This window comes from Somniosus microcephalus, chromosome 2 (genome assembly GCF_052327205.1).
Source record: "Somniosus microcephalus isolate GS21.2 chromosome 2, FLI_Smic_1.0, whole genome shotgun sequence".
NCBI lineage: Eukaryota > Metazoa > Chordata > Chondrichthyes > Squaliformes > Somniosidae > Somniosus > Somniosus microcephalus.
In genome coordinates, this window is record NC_140988.1 from 368701862 (window position 1) to 368727577 (window position 25716).

Below are 25716 nucleotides of genomic sequence, written 5' to 3' on the forward strand. Positions count from 1 at the left end.
AAGAGCACATCCCCAAGTTGCCTTATGTCTCCACTTGCTCCAGATCTGCTGAAAAGTTGTGCAGAAAGCCACAGACATTATCTAAAGCTCTCTACTTTGATGATGGGATGAGGCTTCTAGGATTTCCCTTCTTTAGATTAGCTTTTTCTTTTCCGTTCTTGATTGTGTGTTCCGTCTCTCATAACAAGAAATAAAAGCCCTCACCGCACCCACCGAACCGTTCAAAAAACAGATTGAATAAAGAAACCAGCCCCGCAGAAGTTTAAAGGTAAAGTTCCTCTCGTCACACTAGGTTGTGGAAAAAAAAAATCAGCCAAGGGCTCATGCTCATTATCCAGAGACCACCCCCACTGCAGCAAAGAGTTCATGGGGGTCAGCTGTGGCTCACTCTCACCTCGGAGTCAGAAGGTTTGCGAGTTCAAGTCCCACTCCAGAGACTTGAGCACATAATCTCGGTTGACACTCCCAGTCCAGTGCTGAGGGAGCGCTGCACTGTCGGAGGTGCCGTCTTCAGGATGAGACTGCCCTCTCAGGTGGACGTAAAAGATCTTATGGCACTATTTCGAAGGATTGTCTGGTCATTATCACACTGCTGTTTGTGGGAGCTTGCTGTGCCCAAATTGGCTGTCTTGTTTCCCACATTACCACAGTGACTGCACTTCAAAAAAAAGTACTTTGTTGGCTGTAAAGCGCTTCGGGACGGCCTGAGATCATGATAGGTGCTATAGAAATGCGAGTCTTTTTCTGTTTTATGTGTGAATGTCAGGTGAGGGCAGAGTTGGACTCAGCTGTGATGGCCCCACTGTTGACTAGCGAGAGAAACTCTCCCGCCTCAGTTCATGGATGAACAACCACCGCTTGGGTGAGAGCTTCTGGCATCCAAGGAGCCACCCCCAGTATTTTCAGCGGGGTTGGAGGGGCTAGTGGAGGGGAGGGGCAGGGGGGTTGGTGGGGGGGGAAAGGGGATACAGTGGGAGAGAAGTATATTAATGCAGCTCAGTCTAACTCAAATTGCTTTTTCTTTTTTGCAGCGATGGACATTACTGACATTTTAAAAGGCAAAGCAGAAAGTGATGAGGACAAACACCATTTTATTCCCTTTCAACAGTAAGTGACGACTTAGGTTTGCCTTAATGTTGGCCAGCATCCTCCTATAGCAAAGAGACAGACAACTCTTAGGGTTTTGCTGCTTGATCTATTGTTTTTACACCATTGCCACTCCTTGGTTAGAAGATCAAAAAATATCATCAGATAATTACAGATGTGACAAGCCATTTGGCCAATCTTAATTCCTCTGCCAAGGAAGACCCTATAGGCTTTCCATTGCTGCATCCAATTGTTTCTTAATTAATTCCAGGGTTTTTGGCTCCATTATTCTATCCAGGAGTCCATTCTCATTGTTGATCACTGACTGTGTGAAGAAGGACTTCCCGATATCAGTCCTAAATTTACCTTTTGAACCTGTGTTTCCCTTGTCCTACTCTTACAAGTTAGTTTTGAGTAATCTTCTGGATTTACATTTCCAGTCCTTTAACAATCATGTATACCTCTATAAGATCACCTCTCAGATGTCTCCTTTCCTAGCTTAAAAGCCAAAGTTTCTCCAGGCTTTCCTGATGTCTCCGACATTTTGACACTAAGGATCAGCCTTGTGGCTGTCCTCTGCACTGCCTCCCTGACATGAATGCCTCCCTTGTTTCTGGGCGACCAGAACTGGACACAGTACTCAAGGTGGGGTCTGACCACAGTTCATATCACCACCGGTCGTAGCTGGTGGTGAACAAACAGACTTGTCTGTGTGCTGTGCTGGAAAGACTTGGCTTGCCAACTCATTAGAGTATGTTGGATACATTCCTGCTGGATCTGAGGCAGCAAATACAGCAACAGAGCCGTTTCCATGGAAATTTGCAGACAATACCAAATCAGGAAGGGCAGCACAGAAACCTATCTGGGTAGCTGAGGTATTTTAAACTGGGAATCAATCTTGTATAGAATAACATAGCATTCACAGCACAGAAACAGGCCATTCGGCCCAACTGGTCCATGCTAGTGTTTATGCTCCACATGAACCTCCTCCCATCCCTCTTCATTTAACCTTATCAGCATACCCTTCTATTCCTTTCTCCATTATGTGCATATCCAGCTTCCCCTTAAATGCATCTATGCTATTCACCTCAACTACCCCCTATGGTAGCGAGTTCCACATTCTAACCACTCTTTGGGTAAAGAAGTTAGCACTGTTGCCTCACAGCGCCAGGGACCCGGGTTCGAATCCGGCCTCGGGCGACTGTCTGTGTGGAGTTTGCACATTCTCCCCGTGTTTGCGTGGGTTTCCTTCGGGTGCTCCGGTTTCCTCCCACAGTCCAAAGATGTGCGGGTTAGGTTGATTGGCCATGATAAAAATTGACCCTTAGTGTTAGGGGGATTAAATACGTGGGGTTACGGGGATAGGGTGGGGTTGGTGTAGGGGTTACGGGGATCGGGTGGGATATGTGTCGGTGCAGGCTCGATGGGCCGAAATGGCCTCTATCTGCACTGTGGGGTTTCTGTGATTTCTGTGATTTCTGTGAATTCCCTATTGGATTTATTAGTGACTATCTTGTATATATGGCCCCCAGTTCTGGTCTCCCCCCACAAGTGGAAACATCTTCTCTCTGTCTACGCTGTCGAACACTTTCGTAATCTCAAAGACCAGGTCACCACTCAGTCTTCTATTTTCCGGAGAAAAGAGCCCGAGCCTGTTCAATCTTTCCTGATCGGTATAACCTCTCAGTTCTGTATCATCCTTGTGAATCTTTTTTGCACCTTCTGCAGTGCCTCTGTATCCTTTTCATAATAGGGAGACGAGATCTGTGCACAGTGCGCCAAGTGTGGTCTAACCAAGATTCTATACAAGTGTAACATAACTTCTCTCCCTTGTGACCCTCTTCTCCACCCTTTCTTAAAAACCTGCCATTTATATTCAGCGTGAGTTGTAAACACACTCAATTGCGTTGACTAATTGATCTGTTCCACATCCTTATTAAAGTTATCACTTTTCAAATATGAAATGAACTGTAGATCTCAGTATCTTTGGTTCTGCAAGCCAATTTTAAACCTTCTTCTTCTTCTTAGGCAGTCCCTCGGAACCGAGGATGACTTGCTTCCACATTAAAAATGAGTTCACAGGTGACTGATGAGTCCAATGCGGGACCTACAGTCTGTCACAGGTGGGGCAGACGGTGGTTGAAGGGGCGGGTGGGTGGGGTGCTTGGGTTGACGTGCGCTCCTTGCGCTGCCTGCGCTTGGCTTCCGCTTGCTCCCGGCGAAGAGACTCGAGGTGTTCGGCGCCTTCCCGGGTGCTTCTCCACTTTGTGCAGTCTTAGGCCAAGCATTGCCAGGTGTCGGTGGGGATGTTACACTTTTTCAAGGAGGCTTTGAGGGTGTCCTTGAAGCGTTTCCTCTGCCCACCTGGGGCTCTCTTGCTGTGCCGGAGCTCCGAGTAGAGCGCTTGTTTTGGGAGTCTCGTATCGGGCATGCGGACAATGTGACCCATCCATCGGAGCTGATCGAGTGTGGTCAAAGCTTTGATGCTGGGGATGTTGGCCTGAGCGAGAATACTGACGTTGGTACGCCTATCCTGCCAATGGATTTGTAGGATCTTGCGGAGGCAGCGTTGGTGGTACCTCTCCAGTCCTTTGAGGTGCCTGCTGTACATGGTCCTTCTAACATTATGGTCACTATTTCTCACTTGGAGATCTGATAGCAAGTTAGGCTGGCCAATAAACACTAGATTCAGTATATAATTACCTCTGGGTTCCTCTTTCAATTAAGCAGTGGGAGTAAGAGAAGGGGACACAGGTTTGAACAGTAAAAACTAATTTTAGGACTGATATCAGAAAGTCCTTTTTTTCAACCAGCAAGTGATTGCCACTTAGAATGGACCTAAGCAGATTGGTGGAGGTGAAAACCCTGGAATCATTTAAAAAACAATTAGATGCAGCAACGGTGAAATTGTTTTGCTTGCTTTTGGATGTAGTAAGATGGACTGAATGTTCTTTTCTCATCAATAAGTAGCTTGGCATCTTACAAAATTGGTTTTTGATTATTCTGGGAATTTCTCTCAGGGAAGGCTGGGCAGGAAGAGAACATAATGACAAGATCACGCGACCACACCTGGAGTACTGTGTGCAGTTCTGGGCACCACAGCTTAGGAAGGATATATTGGCCTTGGTTTACCAGAATGATACCCGGACTCCAAGGGTTAAATTACGAGGAGATATTACGCAAGCTAGGGTTGTATTCCCTGGAACTTAGAAGATTAAGGGATGATTTGATCAAAGTTCTTAGGATATTAAGGGGAACAGATAGGGTAGATGGAGCAAAACTATTTCTACTGGTTGGGGAGTCTCGGACTAGGGGACAAAAATTAGATCCAGACCTTTCAGGAGTGAAATTAAGAAACACTTCTACACACAAAGGGTGGTAGAAGCTCGGAACTCTCTTCCACAAACAGCAGTTAATGCTAAGTCAGTTGTTAATTTTGAATCTGAGATTGATATATTTTTGTTAGCCAAAGGCATTCAAGGATATAGGGCAAAGGCAGGTATGTAGAGTTAGATCACAGATCAGCCATGGTCTCATTGAATGGTGGAGCAGCACCCCCTCAATACTGCACTATGAGTGTCATCCTGGATTATGCAGTCAAGTCTCTGGAGTGGGGATTGAACCCACGACGTTCTGACTCAGGGGTGAGAGTGGCTACCCACTGAGCCACGGCGGGTGACCTGCTGCACCAGATTACCACCCAGACAATTAAGATAGAAATGCGCTCCAATATTTTGGCAGTCATTGTCAAAATGGCGGAACAGGCTCGAGGGGCTGAATGGCCTCCTACGTCCCTATGGAAGGACGATTCTGTTTCTCCGCAGTGCAGCGTACACCTGCTCCTCCAGCACTTTCTGTGCTGGTAGTTAAAATTCAGCCCGCTCTCTCTCTGTCTCTCTCTCACACAACCACAAAAAGTCGACATGCACAGATGCTAAGAACAATTTCACAGTTGGGTGACTTGGTGCCTTCTCAGATAGCAGGAGGCCTTGATAATCCTCCCTGTGGTACAATACAGAACCATCGCGGATTGCCTTGGCTTTCTTTAGAGGGTAATGAGTTTGGTCAGTTGTGTCATTATACTGCTCTGGCGACCGCCAACATGCAATAATATTCCATAAGTATCTCCTGTAGTTAATTATTTTTCAAACTTCTTTTTCCTCTCCCCACAGAGTCGCTGCTGAAAATGATTTCCTCCACAGTTTAATCCATAAGGTCGTAGCTGCCAAAGACATAAACCACAAAGGACAAGGTAAAATATTCCTTTCAAATTCCCTCCGCACTTTAGCATAGCAAAACCATTATTCTTTTCAAATCCGCTTTTATTAATATTTATCTAGACCCAAACTACATTTAAACTCTTCACGTGGCTCTCCTCCCGCGTGCAGACACCCTCCAGTCGTCATGGTGATTTCCCCATTGCCTCCTCTGAAAGGGTTTTTGGAAACAAAGGAACAGGAGGAGGCCGTTCAGCACCTCGATCTTTCAATTAGATCATGGCTGAGTTGTATTTTAACTCCGCCTACCCGCCTTGGTTCTGTAAGCCTTAATACCCTTGCCTAACAAAAATCTGTCTATCTCAGTTTTGAAATTTTCAATTGACCCCCCTCAGCCTCAACAGCTTTTTGAGGGAGAGCGTTCCAGATTTCCACTACCATTTGTGTGAAGAAGTGCTTCCTGACATCACCCCTGAACGGCCTAGTTCTAATTTTAAAGTTCTATTTCCTTGTTCTAGACTCTCTCACCAGAGCAAATAGATTTCTCTCTATCTACCCTATCATCGCCTTTAATCATCTTAAACACCTCAATTAGATCACTCCTTAATCTTCTATACTCAAGGGAATACCAGCCGAGTCTATGCAACCTGTCCTCATAATTTAGCTCTTTTAGCCCCGGTATCATTTTTGTGAAGAAAATATTCAGCTGGGGGCTCAATGGGTTAGCGCACTGTGCTTCCACCCCTGGGACCAAGGTTTGAAGCCAACCCAGGCCGATAGGATCACAGATCGCAAGTTAGAATGCCTTTCAACCCCATCCTAGCTTGTCCAGCCAGAAAAGACCGACAGTCTCCCATCACAAGATCCAGCTGAGTCCTTGCATGTCCAGGGTTTATGCTTCTGCCACTCAACTCAGAAATGCTGTTCACTCTTTGTGTTAAATACTTCCTTAACGTCAGTCCTGCTACTTTGTGTACCACCGAAACCTATTGTTATGGTTTAGCTTTAAGTACTGTTCTTGTTATTTAAAACTCTCATCCTTGTGTTCAAATCCCTCCATGGCCTCGCCCTTCCCTATCTCTGTATCCTCCTCCAGACCTACAACCCTCCGAGTGTTGAGTCTGTGTGTTCCAGATATACTTATTTTAAATAAGTGGACACAGACAACAGGAAAAACTTAAACAGGTCTTTACTACTTGAAGGTCAGGGCTGAACTGCTTTACAAATTACTACACAGAGCTTATATACCGGTGTGGTCACCACCAGTACTACAATATACAGTAGCAAGAGAAAGTAGTCCGTCTTCTTAAGGTAGTTCTCTTAAGGTGGTACAGGTTACATACACCACAATTCCTCCCTTTTTAGCTTAACAGTGTACACCCCAATTTAAACATAACATGGATAACATATATACAACTTTCATGCAACTGTTCAAAGATTCAGTCTCTGAGGAGGCCTCCTGATCCGAGTTGGATAACGCCTTTCAGGGGTCTCTGATTCTGGTTGCTGGGGTGACTCCTCTAATTGATCTCTTATGGATTGAACATCCTCATGTACGTTCGCGTTTGAGGTAGATGCTACAGGTTCAATAATTTCTTCCACTGGTGTCTCTGCCGTAGCCATGGGTTCGACCCTTGTTCTCGATTCTACAAGTTGGCCAGCATGACGTCATATTACGTTTTCACCAATCTCTACCGTGTACATCAGGGGTCCTTGTCTGGCACGAATTGTTCCAGATTGCCATTTCTCATTCTTATAGTCCCGGGCTAACACTGATTGTCCTATTTCGAAACTCCGAGTGGTCTTGTTATTTACATGCTGGAACTGTTTGTTTTCGACTTCCCTACACACATTTGGTTTTAACAAATCCAACCTGGACCGCAACCTCCTGTTATAAAACATCATGGCAAGACTTTCATTTGTCACTGCATGTGTGGCGTTTCGATATGCCATTAGGAAATTGTCCACCTTGTGTTGTAGTGGAATATGGTCTTCGCTCATGGCCTTTATCGCCTTTTTGAACGTTTGCACAAATCTCTCGGCCAACCCATTTGTAGCCGGATGATATGGGGCAGATGTATAGTGTTTCACCCCATTCTTCTTCATGAATTTCTGGAATTCTTCTGACACGAACTGCGGTCCGTTGTCTGAACATATCTGTTCTGGCAATCCATTTCTTGCAAATATGGTTCTAAGAACTGCGATCGTCTTTTCCGAGGTAGTGGTCGCCATCTTAATCACTTCTGGCCATTTAGAATGTGCGTCTACCGCTATCAAAAACATGGAATCCATGAATGGACCTGCAAAGTCGATATGTACACGCTGCCATGGGGTTGACGGCCATTCCCATGGATGCAGCGGTGCAATTGGAGGTGCATTTTGAACTTTTTGGCACCCTGAGCAGCTTTTAGTCAGATCCTCTATTTGTTTGTCGATACCTGGCCACCACACATAAGCCCTAGCAAGGCTTTTCATCTTGACTCCCCCCAGATGACCTTCATGCAGTTCCTTTAGAACTCTCTCCCTTAATTTAGGAGGAATAATCACCCTTGTTCCATACGTCAATGTTCCTTGACAAACGGACAGCTGTTCTCGTCTGGCTGAGAATGCCGGTAACAGTGGTTCGCCATGTGCTGGCCATCCCTTCACTGTCAATTCGTAGACCCGAGACAGTGTCGGGTCGTTCCTGGTCTCTCTCTCAATACTCGCATTGGTGACTGGCAAACATTCGATGATGGTCGAGTGAAATAACTCAACAGGGTCAACTGTCGGTGCCTCTTCCGCTGTAGGTAGTGGCAGGCGCGACAGCCCATCAGCATTACCATGTTGCTTTGTACCTTTGAATTCGATCTCATATTGATGTGCCCCTAGGAAAAGGGACCATCTCTGGAGCCTCTGCACTGTCATCACCGAAACACCCTTCTTCGGGGTAAAAATGGAAACCAACGGCTGGTGGTCTGTCAGCAGCGTAAACTTTTGGCCTTGCAGGTAATGATTAAATTTTTTTACTCCCCACACGAGGCTGAGAGCCTCCCTATCTATCTGAGCGTAGTTGCGCTCAGCGGAGGTCAATGATCTGGATGCGAACGCGACTGGTCTTTCCAAGCCATTTGGCAACTTATGTGATAGCACTGCCCCAATACCATATGGAGAAGCATCACAAGCTAAACGAATAGGCAGCGTTGGGTTAAAGTGAGCCAACACTTCCTTAGAGGTGATCAATGCCTTGCTTTTGTGAAAAGCCCGCTTACAGTCCTCGCTCCACTTTCATGGCACTCCCTTTTGTAAAAGAGCGTTCAGCGGGTGTAGCACCGTGGATAAATTTGGCAGAAACTTATGGTAATAGTTAATCAACCCTAGGAACGACCTCAACTGGGATACATTTTCCGGAGCGGGAGCCTTCACAACAGCTTCGATCTTGTCAGGTGATTTGTGAAGCCCCTCCTGGTCAATGACGTGACCACAGTACGAGATTCGCTTCTGAAAGAACTCACATTTCTGGCGATTAACTCGAAGTCCATACTCTTTCAATCTGGTGAGCATCTGTTCCAAATTAGCAAGGTGTTCCTCATCATCATCTCCTGTAATAAGAATGTCGTCCAGATAGCATTGTGTGCCAGGAATTCCCTGTAATACTTGCTCCATGGCCCTTTGCAAAATCGCTGGAGCCGATGCCACTCCAAAAACCAGTCTATTATACCGATATAAGCCCTCATGCGTGTTGATCGTGAGATACTGGCGTGACGCTTCATCAACTTCCATCTGTAAGTACGCCTGCGCCAGGTCTATCTTGGTGAAGTGTTTCCCGCCAGACAACGAAGCGAAGATATCCTCAATCCGCGGAAGCGGATATTGCACCATGTGAAGAACCGGATTAACAGTGATCTTGAAATCGCCACGGATGCGAACCTTCCCCGGTTCCCCCGGCTTGTTGCTCAATGAACGCTTCATGACGGGAACAATGGGCGTGGCCCATTCGCTCCAGTCCACCTTTGACAGTACTCCTGAACGTTGCAGCCCTTCCAGCTCAGCTTCCACAGCAGGTCGTATCGCATAAGGTACCGGTCTGGCTTTGAAAAATTTCGGGTTTGCATGTTCTTCAACCTTGATGTTTGCCGTAATTCCTTTCAGTGTTCCCAGTCCCTGTTGGAACACCTCCTTAGCATCGTCCAATATTCTGGACAGTCGTTTAGGTTTGACATCGTCCTTTTTACCGGAATCTACAGTTAGTGCTTTTAAGGAATGCCAGTCCATATTTATTCTCCTGATCCATTCCCGTCCCAGTTGTGGTGGACCTCCCTCAGGTAACACATACAAGTCCATTCCTTTGCTTTCTTTACCCTTGTGGACCACCTTTACTTTTATCTTTCCGATGGGGTACACTCTTTGCCCCGTGTATGTTTTCAATACAATCTCCGTATCCCTTAGGGGAATGTGTGAGAATAACCTTTTGTAATCTTGCTTATTCATGACCGTCAATGCCGATCCCGTGTCCAATTCCATCTTCACTTGGACTCCTGCTATCTGGAGTGTAACCCATATAGTTTGGTGGTCTGCTGTGTTACCCACATTATGTATTCTTAGACAACCCAGTTCCTTACTGCTGGAGTCTGAATCCGTCTTCTGTTCATCCGTACTGTTCTCTGTCACCTTGTGTACTTTTTTGTACTTCTTCTGTGGTGACTTTTTGTTGCTGGTCTTCTTTCCTGACCGGCATACTTTCGCTATGTGACTGAGTCTGCCACATTTTCTGCATTCTTGATCTTTGAACCAGCACTGGTTCTGATCGTGCGTTGTCCTTCCGCAACGATAGCACTTTACTGCACCCAATGCCATTTGATTGGTGCTGAGTTCCGATGGCCTTAGCTGCATTTCCGCGGTGCCTCGTGCTGCCGCCTCGTGCGATGCTGCAATGGTGACACCTTTATCTAGCGTAAGGTCCTTTTCCTCTAGCAGTCGCTTCTGAGTTCCTTCTTTTAATAGTCCACACACGAACTTATCTCTCAGAGCATCTGCTAGTCCTGTACCAAACTGACAGTACTTTGATAGCTTGCGCAGTTCAATTAAGAATTCAGCGTTGCTTTCCTCTTTCAGCTGCGTTCTTCTGTAAAATTTAAATCGTTCCGCTATCAGCAGCGGCATGGGGTTTAGAATGCTCTTGCAGGATAGTAACAATATTCGCGAAAGTCTTATCCGCCGGTTTATCTGGTGTTACAAGGTGCCTTAATAACCCGTACGTCTTCGCACCCATCGAGTTTAATAGGGTTAGTGCTTTCTTTTCAGCCGGTATCTCATTTGCTGTACAATAAACTTCAATACGCTCCACATAAGTGGCCCAATCTTCGACATCGCTATCAAAAGCAGTGATGTTACCGTTTTTAGGCATCCTTGTAAGTTTCTTTAAGTATTTTATTTTTTTTTCCAAAATGGCGGCTTCCCACGCTTGGCGGCTTTTCCCGCGCTTGTCTTCTTCCTGCGCCGACTAAAATGGCGGCTTCCCGCGCTTGGCTTCTTCCCCCACTGGCTACAATGGCGATTACCGCGCTGTTGCCGTTCTCGCCCCCCAGCGGTCCTTAATTTCCCCCGACGCTGCTGCTTTTACTCCCCGCTGTCCTCGTGGGTATTAGCGCTTCCTTTCTTGCTGCGCGTCTGTTCCGATTGCAGCCCGGCCCCTTACACCGGCTGCGGTCGAGTTCTCCGCCCTTTTTCCTCCGGTCTCGCCCCCCTTTTCCACTGACAACGCGGCCGACTTTCTGCCCGTGTCGCTAGATCGGCTTACCCACCGCCGTGGAAGAAGGATGATCACTGCCTGTCGCTGATGGTGGACTTCGTGGTCAGCAATTCCAACCCGGGTTCTCGATGCCTCCTGTGCGAATGCGGTGCTCAGCAGGGTGATGAGGGCGGATGCCTCTTCTCGACGCCCGTTCTGGGGACGAAGCTGCCTTGGATGCAATTGCCGCTGGGTAAGATCGACTCGTCGCCACTGTTGAGTCTGTGTGTTCCAGATATACTTATTTTAAATAAGTGGACACAGACAACAGGAAAAACTTAAACAGGTCTTTACTACTTGAAGGTCAGGGCTGAACTGCTTTACAAATTACTACACAGAGCTTATATACCGGTGTGGTCACCACCGGTACTACAATATACAGTAGCAAGAGAAAGTAGTCCATCTTCTTAAGGTGGTACAGGTTACATACACCACACCGAGAACACTGTGTTCCTTCAATTCTAGCCTCTTGTGCATCCCCAACTTCGTTCGCCCCTCCATTGGTGGTCGTGTATTCAGCTGTCTCGGCCCTAAGCTCTGGAATTCTCCCCCTAAATCTCTCCGCCTCTCTACCACTCTCTCCTTCTTTAAGATGTTCCTGAAAACCTACCTCTTTGACCGAACTTTTGGTCACCTGTCCTGATATCTGGCTCAGTGTCAAATTCTGCCTGATTACGCCCCTGTGAAGTGCCTTGGGACATTTTACTATGTTAATGGCACTATATAAATGCAAGTCATTGTGATTGTAATGTTTTCTATACCATTTACTGTCTTATATATCTATGAGATCCTCTCTCTTAATGCAATTCCTAGCATGAGCTGATCAAGAGCACAAACATATTGAAACATTAAATTCTTAAGATGCTTGACAGGGTAGATACTGAGAGGCTGTTTCCCCTGGCTGGAGAGTCTAGAACACGGGGTCACAGTCTCAGAATAAGGGGTCGGCCATTTAGGACTGAGATGAGGAGAAATTTCTTCACTCAGAGGGTGGTGAACCTTTGGAATTCTCTACCCCAGAGGGCTGTGGAGGCTCAGTATTTGAGTATATTCAAGACAGAGATCGATAGATTTTTGGATATTAAGGGAATCAAGGGATATGGGGATAATGCGGGAAAGTGGAGCTGAGGTAGAAGATCAGCCATGATCTGAATGAATGGTGGAGCAGGCTCGAGGGGTCGAATGACCTCCTCCTACTCCTATTTCTTATGTTCTTATTTTCCATATGCACCTTAATTGCACTAAGTTTGCAATCTTGCGCCAAAGGGCTGGCTGTTATGGAAATGGAAAAACATCACACTTAATGTGTTTCTTAACTACCGCTGCGAAAGTAATGTCCCCATCACTGTAAATAGAGTATAGGCACTGTGAGGACACCGTGCCAAAAAATAAACTGAGCTGCATAAGTGGAGGATTCTATGATTCTATAAGTAGAACTAACTTTGTGAGTTTTCATTCTATGTTCCTCCTTTTTCCTCCTTTTCTTAAGCCACGAGCATTGATTGCCCTCTCGTACTTTGCCCGAGTGCCCATTATGCATGTGTGGAACTTGATAGCCTGTTTGATCATAGTGGGCTGGAGCTTCATGCCCTCACCCAATGCCAACATCTGCACGCTATCCCGCAGGCATTACTGGGCACCTTTCCGAAGGTGGGAACGTTGGACATATCTCCCCTCCTACCTCAGGGGCACTGAAAGAAAGAAAGACTATATAACATCTTTCATGACCTCAGGATGTCCCAAAGCACTTTACAGCCAATTAAATACTTTTTAAGTGCAGTCACTGTTACAATGTAGGAAACGCGGCAGCCAATTTGCGCACAGCAAGCTCCCACAACGTGATAATGACCTGATAATCTGTTAAGGAAGTATTTAATCTGTTTTATGATGTTGGGTAAATATTGGCCAGAAGACCAGAGAGAGAATTCCCCAGCTCTTCTTCAAAATAGTGTTATGGGATCCTTTACATCTACCCGAGAGAGCAGACTCTGCCGTTCAACGTCTGAGCCAATGAAGTACTCTTTAAGTAAAAACAGAAAATGCTGGAGATACTCAGCAGGTCAGGCAGCATCTGTGGAGAGAGAAACAGAGTTAACGTTTCAGGTCGATGACTCTTCGTCAGACTGGAAAAAGTTGGAGATGTAACAGATTTTTAAGCAAGTGTGGGGCAGGGAAAGGGGGGGAGGGGAGGAAAGAACAAAAGGGAAGCTCGAGGAACAGCACCTCACCTTCCGATTAGACACTTTACAGCCATATGGGCTCAACATAGAGTTCAACAATTTCAGACCATAACCTCGGCCCCTATCCTTTTTTTCCCCATTTATTTTATTTATTTATTTTTTTCTCTCTCCCACATGGCAGCTGTCTTTCATTCTGCCAGTGCTATTTACACTTCTTCTAGAGCTATCTTTTGTTTCTTAACTTGTCCCATTACCATCTCCTTTTGCCTTGCACCATCTCTTAATCTCTCTTAATGTCTCTTAATCTCTCCTGCCTTCCACCCTATCACAGACCTTCCCTTTTGTTCTTTCCTCCTCTCCCCCCTTTCCCTGCCCCTGCACTTGCTTAAAAACAAGTTCCATCTCCAGCATTTTTCCAGTTCTGACAAAGGGTCTTCGACCTGAAACGTTAACTCTGTTTCTCTCTCCACAGATGCTGCCTGACCTGCTGAGTATTTCCAGCATTTTCTGTTTTTATTTCAGATTTCCAGCATCCGCAGTATTTGCTTTTGTATAAGTACTTTTGAAGTGCAGTCACTGTTGTAATGTAGAAAACGTGGCAGCCAATTTGTGCAATGGAAACACCCAAAAAAAACACAAAACCGTGGGTCTCCTCACCTCCTTCCCTTCCTTCAGGTTTTTGAAATCCAAACTTGGTCTCACCTAGTCACCACTTCTCAATTTACCTCGCTTTCTATCCTAATCTTTTCAACCTCGTGGTGTCCTTCACTATGACCTTTGACACTTCACCTTGGTTTCTCAATGAGGTCAAGGGATCACTCAGCTGGTGAACTACCTCAGCACAGGCTGGGGGGATTGAACCTAAGAGCTTGCATATCCCCACAAACTAAATATTCATTGGACAAACATGCTAAACCTTTGGGGAAGCCTACTCATGAATTAATTGGAAAAAAAGGAAAGACTTGCATTTCTATAGCGCCTTTCATGACCTCAGGACGTCCCAAAGCGCCAATTAAGTACTTTTGAAGTGCAGTCGCTGTTGTAATGTAGGAAACACATCAGCCAATCTGCACACAGCAAGCTCCCACAACGTGATAATGATCAGATAATCTGTTTTAGTGATGTTGGATAAATATTGGCCAGAACACCAGAGAGAGAGAATTACCCTGCTCTTCTTCGAAATAGTGCCATGGGATCCTTTGCATCTACCTGAGAGGGCAGACTCTGCAGTTTTAGTGTCTGACCAGAAATATGGCACCTCCAACAGTGCAGCGCTCCCTCAGTACAGCACTGGAATGTCAGCCTAGATTATGTGCTCAAGTCTAGAGGGTGGGGCTTGAACCCATGACCGTCAGACACAGAGGCGAGAGTGCTGCCCACTGACCACGATGCAACTTTGAGCCACATTTACTGGGTAATTTTAGATCGAATAGAATCCATCTCTGTAAATGAATTTGCATTACATTTTTTAAAATTGAGAAACCAAGGTGAAGTTTCAAAGGACATAGTGAACGACATCACGAGGTTAGAAGGCAAGGTGACTAAAAGAAAAAGAAAGACTTGCATTTCTATAGCGCCTTTCATGACCACCGGATGTCTCAAAGCGCTCAACAGCCAATGAAGTACTTTTGAAGTGGAGTCACTGTTGTAATGTGGCAACCAATTTGCACACAGCAAACTCCCGCAAAGAGCAATGTGATAGTGACCAGTAAACTGTTTTTGTTATGTTGATTGAGGGATATTTATTAGCCAGGACACCAGGGATAACTCCCCTACTCTTCTTCAAAATAGCACCATGGGATCTTTCACATCCACCTGAGAGAGCAGATGGGGCCTCGGTTTAATATCCCATCCGAAAGACGGCATACTCCGACAGTGCAGTACTCCCTCAGCACTGCACTGGAGTGTCAGCCTAGATTTATGTGCTCAAATTCCTGGAGTGGGATTTGAACCCACTAGCCTTCTAGACTCAGAAGCAAGTGCACTGAGCCGCAGCTGACAATGAGTTCGGGGCTTAAAAACCTGAAGGAAGGGAAGGAGGTGAAGAGACCCACGGTTTTGAGTTTTTTTGGAAAGAATGAGTTTAAACAGGTGATAGTGCAACCATTCCTAATTTCAACACAGTGAGGATGCATGGAGTTTGATTGACAATAACCATCTACTGCTAGTTAAAATGTCTAATGTTTTACTTACACTAAAAACAAATTGTTAATGGATGCTCTGTTATGACAGATTTTATAGTCTAACAATCTTTATTCACTGGTTGAAATGGAAGAGCCTTTCAGGAGGTCAAACACCAAACTTCCTGCCACTCATCAATTTCTAATGTTCTCTCTCTATTGTACTGAGAGCCCAAATTTGCCCATAGCTATTTCAATTATTTTTTGGCCCATTAGCGTCAAATGAGAGAACGCTTCTGTGCTGTAGACTCATGTCATTGCCCAAACTCATTTCACACAGAACATTTATCTACAGTAATGAGGCAGGAGACCATCATTCTTTCTGTGCTGAGAATATAAAAAAGGCCATTCAGCCCCTTAAGTGCATCCTATCTGCAATGCGACCTAAATGTGACATTTGCCCAGCAATATATCCTGAGGGAAAGTTCTTCAGTAACATTGAATAATGGCAAAGAGCACTAAGTGTTCGCCTTGGTACAGCGGTAGTGACTCCTATTTCTGAGTTAGAAGGCTGTGGGTTCAAGTCCCACAGCTGGGGCCTTGGGGGGAGAAATTCATTATTGCCCCGTTTGGGGGGCGCTAACTATTGAAATCTGTGAAACTTAGTGCCAGGCGCTAATGATTCCCAGCTTTTTCAAAATTCGGTGCTTGCGCTCCAAGAAGGAAGTGGAGGGCTAAATCAAGTGCTCCACTTCCTTCCTGGAGCGCTAAAGGACGCAGGTAGGGCGGTGGTGGTGCAGCGCTGCACAATGTCCCGTGCAGTGCTGCCGTGATCCGAGGCTCCTTCCCTCCCTTAAAGGGGAGGGCCGTCGCTGCAGGCTCTGCATTGGGACCAGCCAGCCGGTCCCCGACGGCAGTCGCGAGCCGGCCCGATCAGCCCCATGCCCTCCAGCAGAGTGCCAGGCCGATTGATCGCGGCCCAGGAGCAATCGCAAATAATCACTTACAACGTTCTCCTACCCGCGCCAACATCCCCTTTTATTTGCGCCTCCGAAGCTTTCGAACAACGCCTCCTGCAGCTGTCGGTGTCGTCGCCCGGTGATGTTGCAGGGGGTGGAACCGAAGATCGGGTCCGGGGCGCTACCGGGACAATGTGCACGGCAAAGATGTCACGATCTCCGGGCGTAGGAGACCGTGGCGCTAGTGGTTACCGCCACTGCAAACCTCCACCTCAATTTCACGGGCTTCGATACTATCGTCGTGCCCGGTCGCAAAGCTAATAGTGTCCCGTTTGTGCCCCCCTGGAGGCTAAGGTACCAAATTTCTCCCCCTTGGGCTTATATGTTGGCACTTGAGCATAGTACAGAGGGAGTGCTACACTGTCAGGAATGCCGTCTTTTGGATGAGATGTTAAACTGAGACCCCATCTGCTCTCTCAGGTGGATATAAAAGATCCCATGGCACTATTGGAAGAAGAGGGAAAGTCTCCCTGTGTCCTCGCCGACATTTATCCCTAAACCACCAAAAAAGCAGATTATCTAGTCATTTATTTAATTGCTGTTTGTGGGATCTTGCTGTGCGCAAATTGGCTACTGCCTTACCTACATTACAACAGGGACTACACTTCAAAAGGACTTAATTGGTTGTGAAGCATTTGGGACGTCGTGAAAGTTGCTACATAAATGCAAGTTCTTTCTTTAACACTACAAGCTTTTTTTCTCATTTGTTGTTGGGATATGGGTAATGCTGGCAATGTTGTGTCTGTGTGTTGATAGAGACACTGAAGACAGGAGTTGGTTTCATAGGTGTTTACTAAACAAAGTCTGGAGGGAAACTAACGGATACAACACAATATACAGGCTTATATAGCCCGAGTGGCCATTACCGGCATTACAGTACACATGGGGCTCTTAAAGGCACATACACTACAATTCCTCCCCTTTTAGCCAACCAGTACATAATATTTTAAGTAATTATTAATTATATGTTACAAGAAAAATAATATACACATTGCTGCAGTTAATTAATTATAAGTCAGTCTCTCTGGAGGCTTCCTGACTCGGTCCGGATAACGCCTCAGTGGTGTAGTACTTTCTGGTGGTGCAGTAGGTTCTTTTGGCAAGGCTGATTCGGCTTGAAGGCCAGTGTCGGGTTCATCGGGTTCCAGTATCACCGGATCGGAGGTAGATATGGGTATCTCTACTTCATCGTTAGGCGTATAGAGTTGTGGTGTAGGTTGTCCCTTTTCGGATGACTCTATGATTTGGTCAGCATGGCGCCTTATTATGCTTTCTCCGATGTCCACGGTATACATCAGTGGTCCTAGTCGTGTGCAGATAGTTCCAGGCTGCCATTTCTCGGTACGGTAGTCCCGGGCCAAAACTTGTTGACCTATCTGGAAGGTTCTAGTTGGCCTTTCATTCATGCCTTGAAATTGCCGGTTCTCCACGTCCCTTCTGATGTTGGGCTTGATCAAACCCAGCGGGCATCTTAGGCTTCTATTGAAGAACATCATGGCGGGAGTTTGGTTTGTAACCATATGTGTTGCATTCCTGTATGCGAACAAGAAGTTATCCACCTTGTGCTGAAGTTTTATGTCTTCATTACCCATGGCCTTTATGGCCTTCTTGAAGGTCTGGACAAACCTTTCAGCCAATCCATTGGTGGCGGGATGGTATGGGGCGGACGTGTAGTGCTTAACCCCATTGTTTTTTAAGAACTTCCTGAATTCTTCAGACACAAATTGCAGTCCATTATCAGAACAGATCTGTTCCGGCAGCCCATTCCTGGCAAATATGGTCTTTAATACTGTGATGGTTTTTTCCGTGGTGGTGGAGGACATCTTTATTACCTCCGGCCACTTGGAGTGTGCATCAACCGCGATTAAGAACATTGAGTCCATAAATGGACCAGCAAAGTCGATGTGCACCCTTTGCCAGGGAGATGAGGGCCACTCCCATGGATGTGGAGGGGCTTGGGGTGGAGCGTTTTGGACCTTCTGGCATCCTAGGCAGCTCTTGGTCATTTCTTCAATGTCTCCATCGATACCTGGCCGCCATACAAACGCTCTGGCTAGGTTCTTCATTTTCACTCCACCCAGATGCCCCTCGTGAAGCTCCTTTAGCACTTTATCCTGGAGTTTGGGTGGAATCACCACTCTGGATCCACACATCAAGCCTCTTCTACCATTGGCAACGGTAGGCGCGATAAACCGTCAGCATTCCCATGCTGTTTTGATCCTTTGTATTTTATGTTGTATTGGTGTGCCCCTAGAAAAAGGGACCACCTCTGTAGCCTTTGCGCTGTCATAATGGGAACACCCTATTTAGGGTTGAATATGGAGATGAGGGGTTGATGGTCAGTCAACAAGGTAAATTTTTGTCCGTGTAGGTAATGGTTGAATTTCTTCACTCCCCATACCAGGCTGAGTGCTTCCCTGTCGATTTGGGCATAGTTACGCTCAGCTGAGTTCAATGAGCGTGACGCAAAAGCTATCGGCCGTTCCGAGCCATCAGGGAATTTATGCGATAATACTGCTCCTATGCCGTAAGGGGATGCATCGCACGCCAGTCTGATTGGCAGTGATGGGTTGTAATGAGCCAAAACTTCTTTGGACGTGATTAAGTCTTTGCATTTATGGAAGGCACGTTTACAGTCTTCGCTCCATTTCCAAATTACTCCTGTTTGTAGCAGTTCATTAAGAGGGTGTAGAAGAGTTGATAAGTTCGGTAAAAATTTATGATAGTAATTTATTAATCCCAGGAACGACCTTAATTGTGAAACATTTTCAGGTGCTGGGGCTTTTATGACCGCTTCAATTTTTTCAGGCGACTTATGCAACCCTTCCTTATTAATTATGTGGCCACAATATGATATTTGATTTTGGAAAAATTCGCACTTGGGGCGATTTGCTCGTAGGCCCCGTTCTCTCAGCCTAGTGAGCACCTGCTCCAAATTGGCAAGGTGCTCGTTGTCGTTTTCTCCTGTTACAATTATGCCGTCTAGGTAGCATTGAGTCCCCGGAATCCCTTGCAGGACTTGCTCCATAGCTCTTTGCCAGATAGCTGGAGCGGATGCTACTCCAAAAACCAGTCGATTGTACTGGTACAGACCTTTGTGTGTATTTATCGTGAGATTTTTTAGAGGCCTCTTCAACCTCCATCTGTAGATATGCCTGTGCCAAGTCAATTTTGGTGAAACGTTTCCCTCCGGATAGTGAGGCGAAAATATCTTCTATCCTCGGAAGAGGATACTGTACCGTGTGAAGGACCGGGTTTACTGTCACCTTGAAGTCTCCACAGATGCGAATTTTTCTCTGTTCTTCAGATTTATCATTATTCAATGCTTTCTTCATGACTGGAACGATGGGTGTTGCCCACTCGCTCCAATCTATTTTGGATAATACGCCTGCATTTTCCAAATTCTCCAGCTCTGCCTCGACTGCTGGACGAATTGCGTATGGCACCGGTCTTGCGTTAAAAAACTTGGGAATTGCTGCATCTTCCACTTTTATTGAGGCGGTGATGCCTTTCAAGGTTCCTAGTTTCTCTTGAAACACTTCTTTGGCGTTGGCCAAGATGTCTTTTAATCGTTCAGGTATGACGTCATCGTCGTTTTTTTTCTTACTGGTCACCGTCAGTGCCTGAATGGAGTGCCAGTCTAAACGTATTTTCCTGATCCATTCACGTCCCAACAGCGGTGGGCCACCATCTTGTAGAATGTATAAATACAACTTTTGTATTTCCTTGCCGTTGTATACAACAGGCACCTTTATTTTTCCTTTGGGGTATACTTTCTGCCCCGTATATGTTTTCAATGGGGACCCTGCTATCGTGAGGGTAACCCAAATGGTCTGGTAATCATCTTTGGCAATTACATTATGTAATTTGAGACAGCTTAGTCTCTTGTCTTTGGCGTCGCTATCGCTCTTCTGGTCTTCGGAGCTACTGTCCATCATCATTTGTACCTTTCTGTACCTTTATTGATTTTTTTTTCCTGTCTGTGGATTTATTTTGTCCAGATCGGCATACCCGTGCAATGTGTCCAATCTTTCCGCATTGCCTGCATGCTTTGTCCTTGAACCAGCAGTCCCTCTGGTCATGGGTGGATCTGCCGCAGCGACAACATCTCTCGAAACCCTGTGTCATTTCATGGGTGCCGAAGTCCTGTGTCTTTTGTTGTATCTCTGCAGCTCCTCTTGCAGCTGCTTCGTATGATACAGCCATACTGAAAGCCTTGTCCAGTGTTAAATCTTTTTCAGAAAGCAGCCTTTTCTGTGTTCCTTCACTTAAGAGACCGCAGACGAATTTGTCTCGAAGATAATCTGCTAGTCCTGCCCCGAATTGGCAGTGTTTTGATAGCTTTCTTAATTCGGTGAGGTAATCAGCGTTACTTTCATTCTTGTGTTGATTTCTCTTGAAGAATTTGAACCGTTCCACTATCAGCAGCGGTGTTGGGTTTAAGTGCTCCTGTAGGGTATCAACAATTTCTTTAAAATTCTTGTCCTTTGGTTTGGCTGGAGTGATTACATTTCGTAACAGCCCGTATGTCTTTGCGCCCATTAGATTTAGCAGTACTGAAGCTTTTTTTTCATCTTCTATTCCATTTGCGGTGCAATATACCTCCACTCTTTCCACATATGTGGTCCAATCCTCTATCTCGTTATCAAAAGCATCAATATTGCCAGACTTAGGCATCTTAGAAAAGATATGGCGCTTCCCGCGCTTTTCTTTCTTTTCTGCAGAAAAGATATGGCGCTTCCCGCGCTTTCCCGCCGCTGCTGCCGATGACAACGCTGTTTCCCGCGGTTTCCGTTCTTTTATTTATTTATTTATTTACAGTTGGAGACTCGTTCCCGCTGGACTTTCTCTCTAGGTCTGAACGCCGACCTGCTTGCAGTGCCGGCCGTCTCCCGAGTGCTCCCTCCCCATCTGTTACTGCTTGCCTCCGCTTTCGCTGCTTGGCCCAGCTGTAGAGCCAGCCGCTGGAGCCCCAGCCTGACGCCCAGGAAGGATTAGCGCAGTACCTGCTACCAGCTTGGCCAGCTGGCGAAACCACAGCTTCTTTCACTTTCTTGATTCTTCTGGACGCCAGAGGAATCGATGTCCTTGAGGTGCTGCCGAATTGCAGGTAAGTCCGTTTCCACTTCGTCGCCACTGTTGTGTCTGTGTGTTGATAGAGACACTGAAGACAGGAGTTGGTTTCATAGGTGTTTACTAAACAAAGTCTGGAGGGGAACTAACGGATACAACACAATATACAGGCTTACAGTACACATGGGGCTCTTAAAGGCACATACACTACAATTAAGTCAGACTTTATTGCACATCCCCAGTTACCCTGAAGGCATTGAGTCAACCCTGTGCGATGATTTGCCAGAAGAGGAGGTGTCAAGGCGAAGTTTGGCACCTCCATTCAAAAATGGAGTAAACATCATCCATCCTATCAGCTCGCTGCGCCCGTACATTGCAGTTACATTGATAAAGACTTGGAGAGCCAATCTCTAGCTGGACTCCAGGAAGATGAATGACATGGAGACACCAGGAAAAGCAGGGAACAAAGGTTAAAATGAATGGGAGGGGAGAGGCGGAGGGGAATATCAGGACCCTGCAAATTAGGCGCAAGCCTAAATTTCTGGTAGATGATCCCAGTGCATGAAGCTTTGCTCTGGGAACGGTCAAGATTAAAATTTCACCCAAACAGTGTTTTATAATCTTGTTAGGCCTCCTACATAACCCAGGACATAACAACAAGCCGCCTTCTTCACAACATCACACAAGGTCCCTGAATTTCTGCGGGGGATGCCCTGATCTACCACAAAAACTTCAGCAGAAACCCCGGAGAAATGGTGGGAGACTTTTTTTTAAATTCATTCCTGGGATGTGGGCGCCACTGGCAAGGCCAGCATTTATTGCCCATCCCTATTTGCCCTTAAGAAGGTGGTGGTGAGTCGCCTTCTTGAACCGCTGCAGTCCCTGTGGTGAAGGTACTCCCACAGTGCTGTTAGGGAGGGAGTTCCAGGATTTTGACCCAGCGACGATGAAGGATTGGCAATATATTTCCAAGTCAGGATGGTGTGTGACTTGGAGAGGAACTTGGAGGTGGTGGTGTTCCCATGCGCCTGCTGCCCTTGTCCTTCTAGGTGGAAGAGATTGCGGGTTTGGGAGGTGCTGCCGAAGAAGCCTTAGCGAGTTACTGCCATGCATCTTGTAGATGGTACAAACTGCAGCCACGGTGCGCCGATGGTGGAGGGAGTTAATGTTTAAGGTGGTGGATGGAGTGGCAATCAAGCGGGCTGCTTTATCCTGAATGGTGTCGAACTTCTTGAGTGTTGTTGGAGCTGCACTCATCCAGGCAAGTGGAGAGAATTCCATCACACTCCTTACTTGTGCCTTGTAGATGGTGGAAAGGCTTTGGGGAGTCAGGAGGTGAGACACTCGCTGCAGAATACCTTGCCTCTGACCTGCTCTTGTTGCCACAGTATTTATGTGGCTGGTCCAGTTAAATTTCTGGTCAATGGTGAACCCCAGGATGTTGATGGTGGGGGATTCGGCGATGGTAATGCCATTGAATGTTAAGGGGAGGTGGTTAGACTCTCGCTTGTTGGAGATAGTCATTGCCTGGCACTTGTGTGGCGCAAATGTTACCTGCCACTTATCAGCCCAAAGCTGAACGTCATCCAGGTCTTGTTGCATGCGGGTATGGACTGCTTCATTATCTGAGGAGTTGTGAATGACGCTGAACACTATGCAGTCATCAGCAAACATCCCCATCTCTGACCTTATGTTGGAGGGAAGGTTATTGATGAAGCAGCTGAAGATGGTTGGGCCTAGGATACTGCCCTGAGGAACTCCTGCAGCGATGTTCTGGGGCTGTGATGATGGAACAGCTTGGCTAGAGGCGCGGCTAGTTCTGGAGCACAAGTCTTCAGCACGATAGCTGGGATGTTGTCGGGGCCCTTTGCTGTATCTAGTGAGCTCAGCCGTTTCTTGATATCACGTGGAGTGAATCGAATTGGCTGAAGACGGGTTTCTGTGATGGTGGGGACATCGGGAGGAGGCCGATATGGATCATTCACTCGGCACTTCTGGCTGAAGATGGTTGCAAACGCTTCAGCCTTGTCTTTTGCACTCATGTGTTCGGCTCCACCATAATTGAGGATGGGGATATTCATGGCGCATCCTCCTCCCGTTAGTTGTTTAATTGTCCACCACCATTCATGACTGAATGTGGCAGGATTGCAGAGCTTTGATCTGATCCGTTGATTGTGGGATCACTTAGCTCTGTCTATAGCATGCTGCTTCTGCTTTTTAGCATGCATGTAGTCCTGTGTTGCAGCTTCCCCAGGTTGGCACCTCATTTTTAGGTATGCCTGGTGCTGCTCCTGGCATGCTCTTCTACACTCGTTGTTGAACCAGGGTTGGTCCCCTGGCTTGATGGTAATGGTAGAGTGAGGGATATGCCGGGCCATGAGGTGGAATACAATTCTGCTGCTGCTGATGACCCACAGCGCCTCATGGATGCCCAGTTTTGAGCTGCTAGATCTGTTCTGAATCTATCCCATTTAGCATGGTGGTAGTGCCACACAACACGAGGGAGGGTGTCCTCAGTGTGAAGACGGGACTTCGTCTCCACAATGACTGTGCAGTGATCACTGCTACCAATACTGCTATGGACAGATGCTTCTGCAACAGGTAGTTTGGTGAGGACGAGGTCAAGTAGGTTTTTCCCTCGTGTTGGTTCTCTCACCACCTGCTGCAGGCCCAGACTGGCAGCTATGTCCTTCAGGACTCGGCCAGCTCGGTCAGTAGTGGTGCTACCGAGCCACTCTTGGTGATGGACATTGATGTCTCCCACCCAGAGCACATTCTGTGCCCTTGCTACTCTCACTGCTTCTTCCAAGTGGTGTTCAACATGGAGGAGCACTGATGCATCAGCTGAGGGAGGGCGGTAGGTGGTAATCAGTAGCAGATTTCCTTGCTCATGCTTGACCTGAAGCCATGATACTTCATGGGGTCCGGAGTCAATGTTGAGGACTCCTAGGGCCACTCCTTCCCGACTCTATGCCACTGTGCTGCCACCCCTGGTGGGTCTGTCCTGCCGGTGGAACAGGACATACCCAGGGATGGTGATGGAGGAGTCTGGGACATTGGCTGAACGGTATGACTATGTCAGGCTGTTGCTTGACTAGTCTGTGGGACAGCTCTCCCAATTTTGGCACAAGTCCCCAGATGTTGGTGAGGAGGACTTTGCAGGGTCGACTGGGCTGAGACTGGAAAGACCCCAGTGGAAATTTAGAGCCAAGATCATCAAATCCATTTGATTTCACCTTTCCAGAATACCAAACCTGCTACCTTCCCATTAAAGCCGTTTCTTAAATGGATCCTCTGTCTTGGCTTCAACCATCGCTCCTAAATATCCATTCCAGCTGTTGACTCAGGGCAGATAGGAACTTTAGGAACAGAAGTAAACCATTGATACCCTCGGCCTGCTCCTCCATTCAATCAGATCATGGCTGATCTGCACCTCAACTCCATTTTCCCACATTAATTCCATATCCCTTGATACCCTTACCTAACAAAAGTCTGCCGATCTCCCACATCCAAAACATTCTGGGAGGAGGAGGGGTGGGAAGAAAGAGTTGAAGATTTCTACTACCCTTTGTGTGAAACAGATTATGCGGGGACGGACAGACCTATGGGGTTTTCACCTCTCATAATTTTGCCCTTCTCACAGGTCTCTGGGTCTCGATGAAAGTACTGGCAGGAGATCTGAAGCAGATTCTGAAGGACCACCCTCACCTGGTGGACAGAAACACAGTGGTCGCAAGGAAAATGGGATTTCCTGAGATCATCATGCCAGGTCTGTAAACTGCGAGCGTGATTAATCCTGCTGAATTAATCCCTGCACCAATTAAGAGTTGCAGGATGAGTATTCTCCACACGTTCGAGCTCTGGGATTCAAGTGCATCTTAACTATGCCCTAATGTTTTCAATTCGATATTAAACTCAGATTGCATGAGTGAATGGGACGTCTTTTGAGCCATGGCAACCATAACGGTCCCGTCCCAGGTTCAAGTGAGACGGTCCTAAAATGATAGAATCATGCAGCACAGAAGGAGGCCATTTGGTCCATCGTGCCTGTGCCAGCTCTTTGAAAGAGCGATCCGTTAACGGACATACAAAATTGACGGGTGGGAAAAGACCAGCTGGTCCATCAAGCCTGCCCCACACACTGTGATGGCCGGAGCACCATGACCAGATACTTTAATTAATATTCTTCTATTAATACAACCAAATACCCTGTTAGTTTTAGCTGCACCTTCTCTGCATTGGTGATGAAGC

At 46.6% G+C, this 25716-nt stretch overlaps 1 protein-coding gene across 1 annotated transcript in view; it reads left to right on the forward strand.

The window, feature by feature from the left end:
• The window catches only part of LOC147123754 (dedicator of cytokinesis protein 2-like), a 1461504-nt gene that overhangs the window by 313592 nt on the left and 1122196 nt on the right, over positions 1-25716 (forward strand). Inside the window, exons 11-13 of the mRNA XM_085975685.1 lie at positions 1032-1107; positions 5259-5338; positions 25109-25234. Coding sequence (XP_085831811.1) covers positions 1032-1107; positions 5259-5338; positions 25109-25234 — 282 coding nt within the window. The remainder of the gene's footprint in view (positions 1-1031; positions 1108-5258; positions 5339-25108; positions 25235-25716) is intronic.